We start from the raw sequence: 12,242 nt of genomic DNA on the forward strand, positions 1-12,242 counted from the left end.
ACATACACTAAAGAGAATTCATTGTCATCTCAGCCCCTCCAAATTCTTTCCCTACCCAGCTTTCTTAGTACTTTTGAGGGTACCACCATCCTGTCTGTTACCCAGGCTCAAAACTTAGGAGTCCTTGACTCCTCACTCCCCTTACTCATTTGCCAAGACCTATTGTTTCTACCTTCAGAGCATCTTTCTTCTGTATCCTGTTGTTTCCAACAACAAAGATACAACACTCATTTAGGTCTTAATCACTTCTTTCTTGGGCCCTTGTTATACTTCTCTGGTCGGTTTCCTGCCTAGTGGCTCCATTTCAATCTGTCTTCCACTCAGCTGCCAAAGTAATTTTTCTAAAGTGAAGTTCTGTTCAGTGAACTCCAATGGTTTCCTCTTACTACCTTTGAGATCAAATATAAACTGCGTTGTTCAGTACTTATGTGCCTTGCCTCTTCCTTTTTATGCTTTTTTTTTAAATATCTTACTCTGTTATTTGAAAAAATAATTTTTATCATACATTTTTGAAATTTTGAGATGCACATTTTTCTCTCTCCCTCCCTCTTTCTTTTCCAAGCTTTTTATACTTTATTCTACTCCATTTTTCTTTGTTTCAGAAATACTGACTTATCTGTAATTCTGCAATAGGAACATGCCATCCATTCTCTTTGTTCCTTGACTTTATTTTTATTTTCCCAATACCTTGGAAGGAAGAAGGAAGCATTTATTAAACACTTAAACATTAAACTTTTACTTTGCTAGGCAATGGGGCTTTCAGTCTAGTAAGGGAACTCAAAAATGGTATGGAGAGAATGAAGGAAACTAGTACAAGGGCATAATTTTGAAGTTCAGAAACCAAAGTAATTCAGAACAAAAATTAAGACTGGTCAAGACCCTGATATAAAATGAAGGTTCCAGGAGGAGCTCACGCATGGAAGATGGAGACAAGTCTTTAAAGTAGGATATCCATGTTGTGAAGGCTACAGGAATGATTGGATTTTCGAGGTCCTAGGCTTTGGCAAATTCCAGAATGAAACAACATGGTTTAGACGTCAAGAACCGAGACTGCCTAGGGAGGAATGAAGGTTAGCTTAGGTACCTCTACAAAATGGAGGTCTCTCTTTGTGGCTTTTAATTTCTCTGATTTTAAAGTTAAGCTCAAATCCTATATAACTCAGAAGGCTTTCCCCTATTTCTTCACCTGCTTTCTTTTCTCAATGAGCCTTTCATCTACAGTCTTTTAATTACCTAGTTCTTTACTATTATCTCTTCAATTGGATTGTAAACTCTTTAAGGGCCATGACTTTGATTTTGTCTTTCATTGTTTCCCTAACTCCTTAGTGCCTGGCTTGTCATATAGTGAATACTTAATTTTTTTACTTAAATTTGTCAACTGATTTAATTTTTCTCTAATGTTCTTTTTTGACTAGATAATAAATGTAAAGAAGCCTAATATCATGAGGAGTTTTATCCAATCCTTAAAGCTTCTTTAAAGCTCAAAATAGTTTGCTCTGGAACTAACAATTTGGCGATTATATTTAAGTCTAATATTAGTTCTTCTGATCCCTGAAGTTTTGGTTCCTTTATATCAGGGGTCCTCAAACTGCGGCCCGCCTATGGCAAAATCAGACCCGAAGTGACATTTGACCTAAACTCGCGTTAGCAACACACACTTCTGGCACTGGGCTGAGGCGGCGGAGACCGAGTGTGAGGCGCTCCAACAGTCTGAGGGACAGTGAACTGGTCCCCTATTTAAAAAGTTTGAGGACCTCTGCTTTATATAGTTCTTTCATCTCCAAGCTAAAATGTAGATAAGCCTAATTTTGTTTTATAGTACTCTAGTTTTCAACATTCTGACATGTAATGATAGTACAAATGGTGTTCTTTCTGTGATCCTGAACTTTTATATGTATACCATTATTATTATACCATATTCATCTATTGTGAATAAATTTCAATCAAGAGTTATCACATAAAACAGTTATTAGTAGATTAGCAGATGCCTGATAAACTCAGTCATCACATTTACTTTTTAGCGTATTCTGATTGCCCTTAATTATAGATTTGTCACCTTCTAGTGGGAAGGTCTTGCTTGGTAGAATTTGTAAAAAACAAAAAAAACAAAATTTCATGCTGAACTAACATGAACTAACAAATTGTCTTTTCAATTTGAGCTTGTAAATCACATTAATTTCATGTTATTAAAATATAAAATATAAAATTTAATTTTTAAAGGTCTCGTTCATCAGTTGGACACTCTAGATCTCATTGGGGCCAAGGCTCAAATTCTCATACTACTAGGTCACAGGAGCCACGAAACCGTAGTAGAATTTCTACAGTTATACAGCCCTTGAGGCAGAATGCAGCAGAAGTTGTGGACCTTACTGTGGATGAAGATGGTGAGTTGCAATAGTATTAATACTATTAAATATGAAGGGAATATGTTTGAGCTGAAAGTTCCTTTAATATGTTAGCAAGAATTTATGCATATATATTTATAGCATGCAAAAATGATGTCATTTTTTCCTGTGTATATGATTGTGTCTATGTTTGACATACAGTTTGTACCCATATCAGATCCATGGTAGAGATGAAGTTTATAATGTAGAAAAGAATACAGTTCCATCACAAGTAAAAGTTAAATAGAAAAATGAAATTAAATGGTTTATTTTTAATGATGGAGTTTTAATATATGGAAATTTAAATAAAAGTGAATGGGAAAATGTGGAGGAGTTTTGAAGAGTAGGGATATTTCTAATTATCTTGAAGAAATTACAAAGGAACTTGATAGATATTTTGTTTATGAGCTAGGGATTGTGGTTTGGGTTTCGGGTTTTTTTCCCTATGGCATTCATTTAATTTTATCAAGTAATAGTAAAATGAAGATAAACACAGATGATACTCTATTGAGATATATAACTCTTTGTTCCTGACATTGTGTAACATTTTATGAGTGTGTAAGAAAGCTACACTTTGGTTTCATTTGCCTCCTCTCAATTGTGCTGCTGCAACAAGGCAGGGAATACTTGTGCCTATTAACTATGAAATAACTGTGACCACCTTTGTTGTTTAGTATTTTATCATAAAATGGGATTCAGAGACATTTTTATCCTGGTAATATTTTATTATTGATAAGTATTAATATGAACATTTTATAATGATACCATTCCCATTTCCTCTTGAATCTTTTACCTTCCCTGATTCCTTGTAGCAAATAAGTAGAGTTAAATAAATCACCACACCATATTCAAAAGTTTAGAAAATGTTTTTTTTTAACCAATAATTATCACTACAAATGAAGTTGTGAAATCTTTTTATATTCTTTTTCTTTACATTTTTGTTGGAATCATGCAAATAATTTTTTTAGTTCTGCTTTCTTTACTTTATTTCATTTGATCTTGCCTGATTTTAGGGAATTTTTCTTTACCATGTCTATGTATATACTTTGTATTTTCTAAAATGGTATGTTTGTATAACTAATGTTATTGAATCTAAATTTATGAAAACATTTTAGCTTATCTTTTTTAAAGAAATTAATTTTTTAACATATGAAATAATAAATTGATTTTTTATGCTGTTTCATAGAACCCACAGTAGTACCAACCACCTCTGCTAGAGTGGAATCCCAGGTTGTAAGTTCTTCCAATAACAATTCAAATGCGTCTACCTCAGAGCCGGCCTCTGAAGCTACTTCAGCTGTCTCCAGTACCCAGCCCTCTGCAGTATCAGAAACTTCTACTCTTCCCAGCAGTAGCACTGCTGGTACTTCAACAGGAGGTATGTTAAATACAGTTTTTTCTTTTTCAGTTTCTTTATTTTATTTTTTCCAATAAAATTCATTCACTGATTTTTATTAATGAAAATATTGTTAGTGTTTTTAAAAAATGAAAGAAAATTTAGTTATTTCAGTATTCTACTTTATTGGATTGGTACAGAGTTCAATCTTGTGGGACAGTAGTTAGAAGTTATTAGAGATTTAACATTAAAGAATATATTTTTAGCTAGTGACTAAAATATTTTAGCTCAACAGATTTTTTGTATTTGTATGTAATAAGAATTCCTGGCACAGTAGATGTTTAATTATTTCTTTTATTGATAAAATCATAATTTTTAACTGTCTTTAAGAAAATAATAGGACATCCTAGAGTGTGCTCAAAGATTAAAGGAGAATTCTGATCCATTAACAGAAAGTTAAATAGTCCTCAAGTACAGGCATGTTTCTTTAATGTGAAAAAAATTGATATTTCATATTGAAATAAATATTATGGTTGTGATTTGGAAGTATCTTATGATTTCTTCCAGTGGTACAGATTATTAGCTTTCTATGCACTCCATTCAGTGCAGGTTTTGTCTATATGTTTAGATAAATTTTCCATAGGAGATTTCCCAGATATGATGGGGTGAAGAAATGTTAGATTTTAGTTTTCTTCTTCCCCCCTCCCCCTCCCATTTATTTATTATTTATTTTAAACCTAAATAGAAACCAGGAAAAGGGAAAAAAAACAAAACAAAAAAAAACAAAAAACACTGCCATGTGAGCGGATTCAAAATGTAAAGCAATAAATTTCAATTTCAAGAAAACCTATACAATAAATACCATGCATTGTGTTCAGAGCTGTCTTGTCTTTTTTTTTTTTTTTTTAATTTCCTTGTAAGTTTTTTTGTTCTTTGCTAAGTACTTTTTACTTCATTCTTTTATTCCCTCTTCCATAAGAAGCCCGCAATCAAAAACAGAGATATATGGAGGGGTTTCTCTGTGTGTGTGAAAACATATATACATATAAGCATATATGCATATTTATAATCATACACATATACTTTCATCTCATTCTAAGTAAGATTATATTATGCTCGTTTTTCCTCTTATTTCTCTGTTATAACATCTTCCTTTCAAAAGTCACCATATTTTTCTAACTCCACTAACTCATTATTTCCTATACCACAGCAATATTCCAATCTTATATTGTCTGATTATTTTAAGTAGTCTAAAATAATACTGAATTTTAATTTTTGTAACATTGTCAAGCAGGTGCACTTTTATTACTTTTTAAAAATTCATTTAGTTTTTTATTTTTTTTCTCAGTTACATGTAAAGACGATTTTTAGCATTTGTGTTTAAAACTTTGAGTTCCAAATTCTCTTCCTTCCTCTCTCCCCACCTCCCTCATTAAGAAGGCATGTACATTCTGGAAAATTTGGAACCTAAGAGCAATCAAACTGTGTATATCTATTTTGATCTTTGATCCAGCAATACCACTATTAGGTCTGTATCCCAAAAAGATCATAAAAAAAAGGGAAAAGGAGATACATATTGAATTGCATCAATACAGTGAACTTGCTGTGAGGAAATTTCTTATGCCATTGCAGTTCAGCAGGTATATGCTATGTTCCTTTTAGTATTAGAGATTTACCTGGCATTGAGTGTTTAAGAGATAAAAAAGTTGTATTAAACATGTTAGAAACTAATTTGAAAGCTGTTTAACAGACATTTAAACACTGGTGGATTTTCAGTATGCATAGGAAGTGCTGGTATTCTCTTGATAGAGTAACTAATGTTCTATTGATGGAACAGTAGAAAAATAAAACTTTTGAGTAGAAATAATGTAAAATTTTAGGACAGGTTTTTTTTATATGTTTTTGCTCAGAAAGGTTGTCATTTTTTAAAATGTGTTAAATTAAGAAAATAATATGAGTAGAACTTTTTATCTTTTTATCTTCTACCAATTCTACCTATCCTCAATGATTGAATGTTACTAGGAAAAATAGAGTTCTGACACATTGCATCCTTTTGCCATTGGGGACAGAGCATATATAAGAAATATGTTTCTATGAGGATCCTTTTCTACAATTTTTTTATATTTAACACACACTTCATATTCACTATGGCTTCTTACCTATGTTAAAGGGTCAAAGAAAAGCAATAATAGGTACAAAGTAATAAAATTGAATAATATTTTGAGATGGGCATGGAATCAAGATAAGTAAGGGAAACAGTTAAATAGATTTTTTTGATAATTATATGTGAAGCATTAAAATGTCAGTATTATGCAGATTAATTGACCAAAGTAAAATAATTATATTACTTGGTATAAGAAAACTTAAAGCAGCCGTGTGGTGCCAGGAAGATTCCTCTTCCTAAGTTCAAACCTGGCCTCAGATGCTTATTAGTTTTGTAAAATTGGGCAACTCACTTAAACTAGTTTGGATCAATTTCCTCATCTGTAAAATGAGCTGGAGAAAGAAATGACAAACCCCTTCAGTATATGCCAAGAAAATCTCAAAATGAGGTCTATCATATCAGTATATTTATTAAGTTCCTTAACCATTTTTAACTGGAATTTTTTTTTTTTTTAAACAATCTAAGAGGGCCACATCTTAAAAGACTTATCTAGTTTTCCTATGATGATGATTTTGGTGTAGCCTTGAACAAAAAGCTGAGCTCTTTCATTAAAAATAACCATTTTCCTGTATGGGATTGCCTGTCATCAAGGGGAGGGAGTAGAGGGAGGGAGGAGATAATTTGGGAAAATGAATACAAGGGACAATATTATTTTTAAAAAAATTACTCATGCATATATACTGTGGAAAAATTATTTAAAAAAAAAAACATTTTCCAACATTCACTACTCTGATCTTTGTATTGTCTTGCCAGTGATAAGCATTTTTTCTTCATTTCTACAGTTAATAGTCTTTTTCTTTTAAAACTATTCTCTAGAATATGTCCCTATCAGTCCCAATTATTGGCCTTTATTTGAAGTAGTTCATCCAGAAAGTCTTTAGTTTTCCTGTTTAGTGTCCTAAAGTTTTCCTTTAGTGTTTCCTTTAGTTTTCAGGTCTCGGTACCCTTTACCTTAGTGCTACAATTTGCCTTTTTTCTTTACTGCCTTTATATGGACAGACTGTGACTTGAGTAAGTTTTGCTTCACTCATGAAATCATTTTCATTTATACAGTGTATTCATCATCTTTCTGAACCTTTGTTGCTTTGTAAAATATTCCCTAAGCCCCCTAGCTGATATTTCATATCCTTTTTACCTTATTCTGCTTTGCTTTGATCTTTGGAATTTTCCATAAGATGACAAAGGTTCTCATATCTCTATTCAAAACAGAGATTTTCTTTTTTCATTCTTTTTTTTTTTTTTAATAATAATAGTTTTTATTTACCAGATATTTACATGGGTAATTTTACATTGACAATTGCCAAAACTTTGTTCCACTTTTCCCCCTCCTTTCCCCCCCGCCCCTCAGATGTTAAATATATTAGAGTATAAATTAAATACAATATATGTATACAGGACCAAACATTGTTTTGCTGAACAAAAAGAATCGGACTTTGAAATAGTGTACATTTAGCCTGTGAAGGAAATCCAAAATGCAGGCGGACAAAATTAGAGGGATTAGAAGTTCTATATAGTGGTTCATAGTCATCTCCCAGAGTTCTTTTGCTGGGTGTAGCTGCAAACCAGAAATTTTCAAATTGGGATGCGGAGGAATAATTGCTTGACTTGCCCTGTGGAGTAAGAATTCCTTCGTTTGAGTCTTTTATTCCCCTCATTTTTCCCCCTCATCCGGTTTATTATTCTTTCCTCCTAATTTCCACTGTGAAAACAAATAAGTAATAATATTCTCTTCTTTGAAAAAATTGAAAGTTGCCTATTATTAGGTATTTTTCTGAATGTCTTTTTTCTGAAGCTTGCTTTCATCCTATGGACATAACAATTTGATATACAAACAAAATATTTTGCCTTTTAATATTGTTATAATTCTCTGTCATGATTTGTGCTTGGCTTAAAAAGTTTAAAATCAAGAGTTCTCAAAATTTTTGATTTCAGGATGCCTTCCTAAAAATTATTGGGGAACCCCTTCCACTTAGATTTGTCAATATTTGCCATAAAATATCTTGGTATTAAAGAAATAGTTTTGATATTTTTTTTTTTTTTTTTTTGCCATGGCAACATCTAATAAGTTGTAAAAACATTATATCTTCTAATATGATCAATTTGCTGAATTATTCAGTATTTTCTAAGAGTTTTTTAGATCAGCTAATTCTTCAGCTGTCAATTTTAGTTTTAGGGTTGATACTTGGCAATTATTTTTAAGTTATCTTATGCATTGTTTTTTTGTTTCAAGATGATATAAGGAGAACCACATCTAGTGCTGTAATGGAGACTGGCCCTCCTGCAATGCCAAGGTTACCTTCCTGTTGCCCTCAGCATTCACCATGTGGAGGATCATCGCAAAATCTCCATGGATTAGGGCATCCGCATACAAGTTGTTTTCAACAACATGGACACCACTTTCAACATCATCACCACCATCACCATACTCCTCACCCTGCTGTTCCAATTTCTCCTTCGTTCAGTGAGCCTAGTTGTCCCGTGGAAAGACCTCCACAAGTGCAGGCACCATGTGGAGCAAGTAGTAGTTCTGCTACCAGCTACCATGACCAGGTATGTATAATTTGTTAACAGTTACTTATGATTGCTCTCATGTTTTCATAATAGTTAATTAAATTTATATAGCCTATCTCACAATTGCAGTGTTGTTTTTGATTGCTAATTTAATTCAAAAAAGATTTATTCCTAGGCATCTAGGTGGTGCAGTGGTTAGAGCACCAGACCTGAAGTCAAAAGGGCCTGAGTTTCAAATCTGGTCTCAGACACTTAACACTTCCTAACTATGCTACTCTGGGCAAGTCATTTAATCCCAGTTGCCTCAGGGGGGGGGAAAAGATTTATTACTCTTTTTTATTTGTGAAGGACTATACTAAGTGTTAGAGAGATAAAGACAAATGAAAAAGTCTTGAGCATTGAGTTTCCATTCTCCTGCATTATGATTAATAGTTTATTTTTTAAAAAGTAATACTGTAGAATTTCAAATTCTCTCCCTCTGTTCCCTCACCAAGAAGGCAAGCAAAATGATACCAATTAATTACTCTTGTGAAATCATATAAAATGTATTTCTTCTGTCTTAACTCTTAAGCCAGAATTCTTTCCAATGTACCTAGGTTGTCTTGTGGAAACCACCACAAATTTTTTTTTAGATGATAAAAATAGAGTGACTAAGGTCAAACGTGATCACACACTTTTTTCTTTATTCTTTGTTAAAACAAGTGAAAATAGGGGCTTGTGCTCACATAAATACACCCACATGTATGTAAAATAAAAAAGATTCAAAGCCACTTTTTTGTGTGCATTGGAAGAGGTAGAGAAACAGATTTGTCTGTCAGTAAACATGTAAGTGACTACCATATGTCAGGCACTGTTCTAGGCACAAGATATATAAGAAAATCTCTTCAAGGACAGCACACAAAAACTGAAAAGGGAGAAGGGGATAAGAAGCAGGGACATGAGTTGGAGTTTGGAGTTGGGCGAGAATATGATAAAATACAATCTAGGGGGTGAAAAGTAGTTGGAGCTTTCTTTAAATGGCTTTAGAAGTTGTTTGTCCTGTGTGACCTTGGGCAAGTTATTTAACCCCAATTGCCTAGGCAAAAAAAAAAAAAAAAGTATTTGTTTATCCTCCAATCATAGGGGCAGAATATTGAGACTACTTATGAGTCATAAGTATCAAAACCAGTGCAGTGTCAAAGGATCATCAATTTCCTGGTGACAGTTTTTCTGGGGGCATGATGGAGTCCAATCTAAGGAGTGCAGCTTGTGAGAAATGAAGGCATGGTTTATCCTTGGTGTGGGGACTCCTTGGTCAGTCTCATGCTCTGCCATAGCAGGTGATCTGTTTTGCACTTAGCACCTTACCTGAAGCACCTTGAGAGGTTCAGAGAATTGCTCAGTGTTAGCACAGCCTCTAGATGTCATCACTACTTTTTCATATACTCTTTTTGTCCTTTGCTGAGTGTTCTTCTTAGTATTTTTTTCTTCTTAGAGCACTTTGACTAATTTTAAAAATATTTATTAAACTATATTATTAAACATAGCATTTTGCTGAGCATTAGAGCAGCAAAGACAAAAAACAAAATTATTAACTGATCTCAAAGAGTTTATTGCTTCCTTCCTGCCATTTCTCTTCATAGTTAACATGTAAGATAGAGGAAGCAGTCTTGAAGTAAAGTAAAAAAAGATAATTCAAATACTCAAGAAGAAAGTATTAAAAGGATGAAAAAAGGGTACTTATTAGGTAGGGTTTTTTAAAAATCCTAGATAAATCATTTTTAAATTACATTTACCCAAAGGGCAGCTAGGTGGCGCAGTGGATAGAGCACCAGCCTTGAATTCAGGAGGACCCGAGTTCAAATCTGCTCTCAGACACTTAACACTTCCTAGCTGTGTGACCCTGGGCATGTCATTTAACCCCAGCCTCAAAAAAAAAAAAAATAAAATAAAATAAAATTACATTTACCCAGAGATAGTAAGAAAGTCATAGCAGGAGAGTTTTCAGCTCCTCTTAACCACTTGAGGAGACTAGTTCTAGGTTTATTTGGCTTGTATTAGAAATCAAGGTTTGAAGGGAGGTTATTTTTGTATAATGGTGAACAAAGAAACAATTAAAGGACATGTTTATTTTAGGTTTCATTGTCCAGGATTTGGGATTCAGGACCATTTGTGTGTGTGTGTGTATTTATTTGTGTGACAGTGGTGTTTAAAAATTTAAGAGTTTTTCTGCCAGTGTTTTCTATATTTTAAACATCACTATCATTTTCTAATTATAGTTCTTCCTCTCCTCCCCATGGAACTTTCCTTTTAACAAAGATATATAGGTAAACAAGACAAATGAGCACATTAGTCATGTCTTCAACTATAAATCATGTTAATGCCTCTAATTGAAAAATGGAAAACATCCAGCGAAATTATAAGTGACCAGATTGATTAGCATTTGGATGCCTTTCAGTGGTGATGTTGTCTTTTATATTTTTATGATCGCAATATAAATTTTTCTTTTGATTTCTTTAAAATACTCTGATTTCTAAATCAATTCACAGAAATCCTCCCATGTTATCTTCAATTCTTCATATTTGTTTCTTATGGTAAATTATTCCATTATACTTAATTACTATAATTTGTTCAATCATCCTCCAGTTGCATCTACTCTATTTTTAGTTCTTTGCTGCCTTAAAAAAATGCTGCTATAAATATATTTGTGTATATGAAACCTATTAGCATGTTGCTGGTTTATTTTAAGCTACGTAAATAATTAAATTTTCTTCACTTCAAATTTTTCATTGATGCCTTTTTTATACCATTTCTCTATTACCCTTCCTGCTCCAATAATCATTCTTATGATATAATTTTCCCTTATTAAGCAAAACTGTTGGACATTACTTTTTTCATAAGCACATTTTACTGCATCATATATCATAGTTGTATCTTTAGATTTAGGAAAGGGGGGGTAGCTAGGTGGCACAGTGGATAGAGGACCAGCCTTGAATTCAGGAGGACCCGAGTTCAAATCTGGTCTCAGACACTTAATACTTCCTAGCTGTGTGACCCTGGGCAAGTCACTTAACCCCAGCCTGGGGGGAGGGGGGGAAGATTTGGGAAAGACCTTAGAAGCTCTTTGAGTCCAATTCCCTTCCTTTATAATTGAGGAAGCTAAGGCCTAATAAATTACTCAAGGTCTTGTAGCAAGGAGTATCTCAAGGTGACTTTCAGACCATGTCTTTCTGACTGTACCATATTTTATCCACTATCCTGCTTTTTGATGAATAGATGTGTTTCATTATCTTTTCTCTAAGACCTAGATGCATTTAGTCTTGTTCAGCTTTTTTTAAGCATTGTTTTCCTTTACATCATTTTAGTCAGTGTATGTTCCTTCTCCATCCTACTTTTTTCACTCTTCAATCAATTCATACAAATATTCGTGTCCATGTTTCTATGAAAACCTCATTTTTTTAAATGTAGCTATTTCACTATAACCATATATCCTAAGTGATTTAGCCGTCTTATATAACCATAAATAAAATTTCTTTAAATTCAGTAATGCAATTGCAACTTATATAGCATTCTTTATGACAACAATATTAAATGTGTCAAATTTCACTAGTTGCTATATTTAAAAAAAAAAAAAAAACCAAAATATCATTTCATGGAATATTGATAGTCTCATTGTTGTACTCATAATTTTTGCAAATGCTACTATGTAAATAATTACAGATTTTACTCCTATGTAAACATCGTCCTTTGGGGGGAGTATCATTTGAGTTGTATATGTGAATGAGAAAAAGAGAGAGGGAGTGGAAGACATTCTTTTTAGAAAGGAATTGAAAGTTGAGTGGATGTCCATTAATTGGGGAATGGCTGA

The 12,242-nt window shown here is 33.0% G+C and overlaps 1 protein-coding gene across 10 annotated transcripts in view; it reads left to right on the plus strand.

Moving 5' to 3' along the window:
• The window catches only part of RNF111 (ring finger protein 111), a 131,304-nt gene that overhangs the window by 93,525 nt on the left and 25,537 nt on the right, over window positions 1–12,242 (plus strand). For all 10 annotated transcript variants that reach the window (XM_074294644.1, XM_074294647.1, XM_074294640.1 and 7 more), the window contains 3 exons: window positions 2,221–2,384; window positions 3,571–3,762; window positions 8,115–8,434. In XM_074294644.1, the coding sequence (XP_074150745.1) occupies window positions 2,221–2,384; window positions 3,571–3,762; window positions 8,115–8,434 (676 nt within the window). The remainder of the gene's footprint in view (window positions 1–2,220; window positions 2,385–3,570; window positions 3,763–8,114; window positions 8,435–12,242) is intronic.

This window comes from Sminthopsis crassicaudata, chromosome 2 (assembly GCF_048593235.1).
Source record: "Sminthopsis crassicaudata isolate SCR6 chromosome 2, ASM4859323v1, whole genome shotgun sequence".
Taxonomy (NCBI): Eukaryota; Metazoa; Chordata; class Mammalia; order Dasyuromorphia; family Dasyuridae; genus Sminthopsis; species Sminthopsis crassicaudata.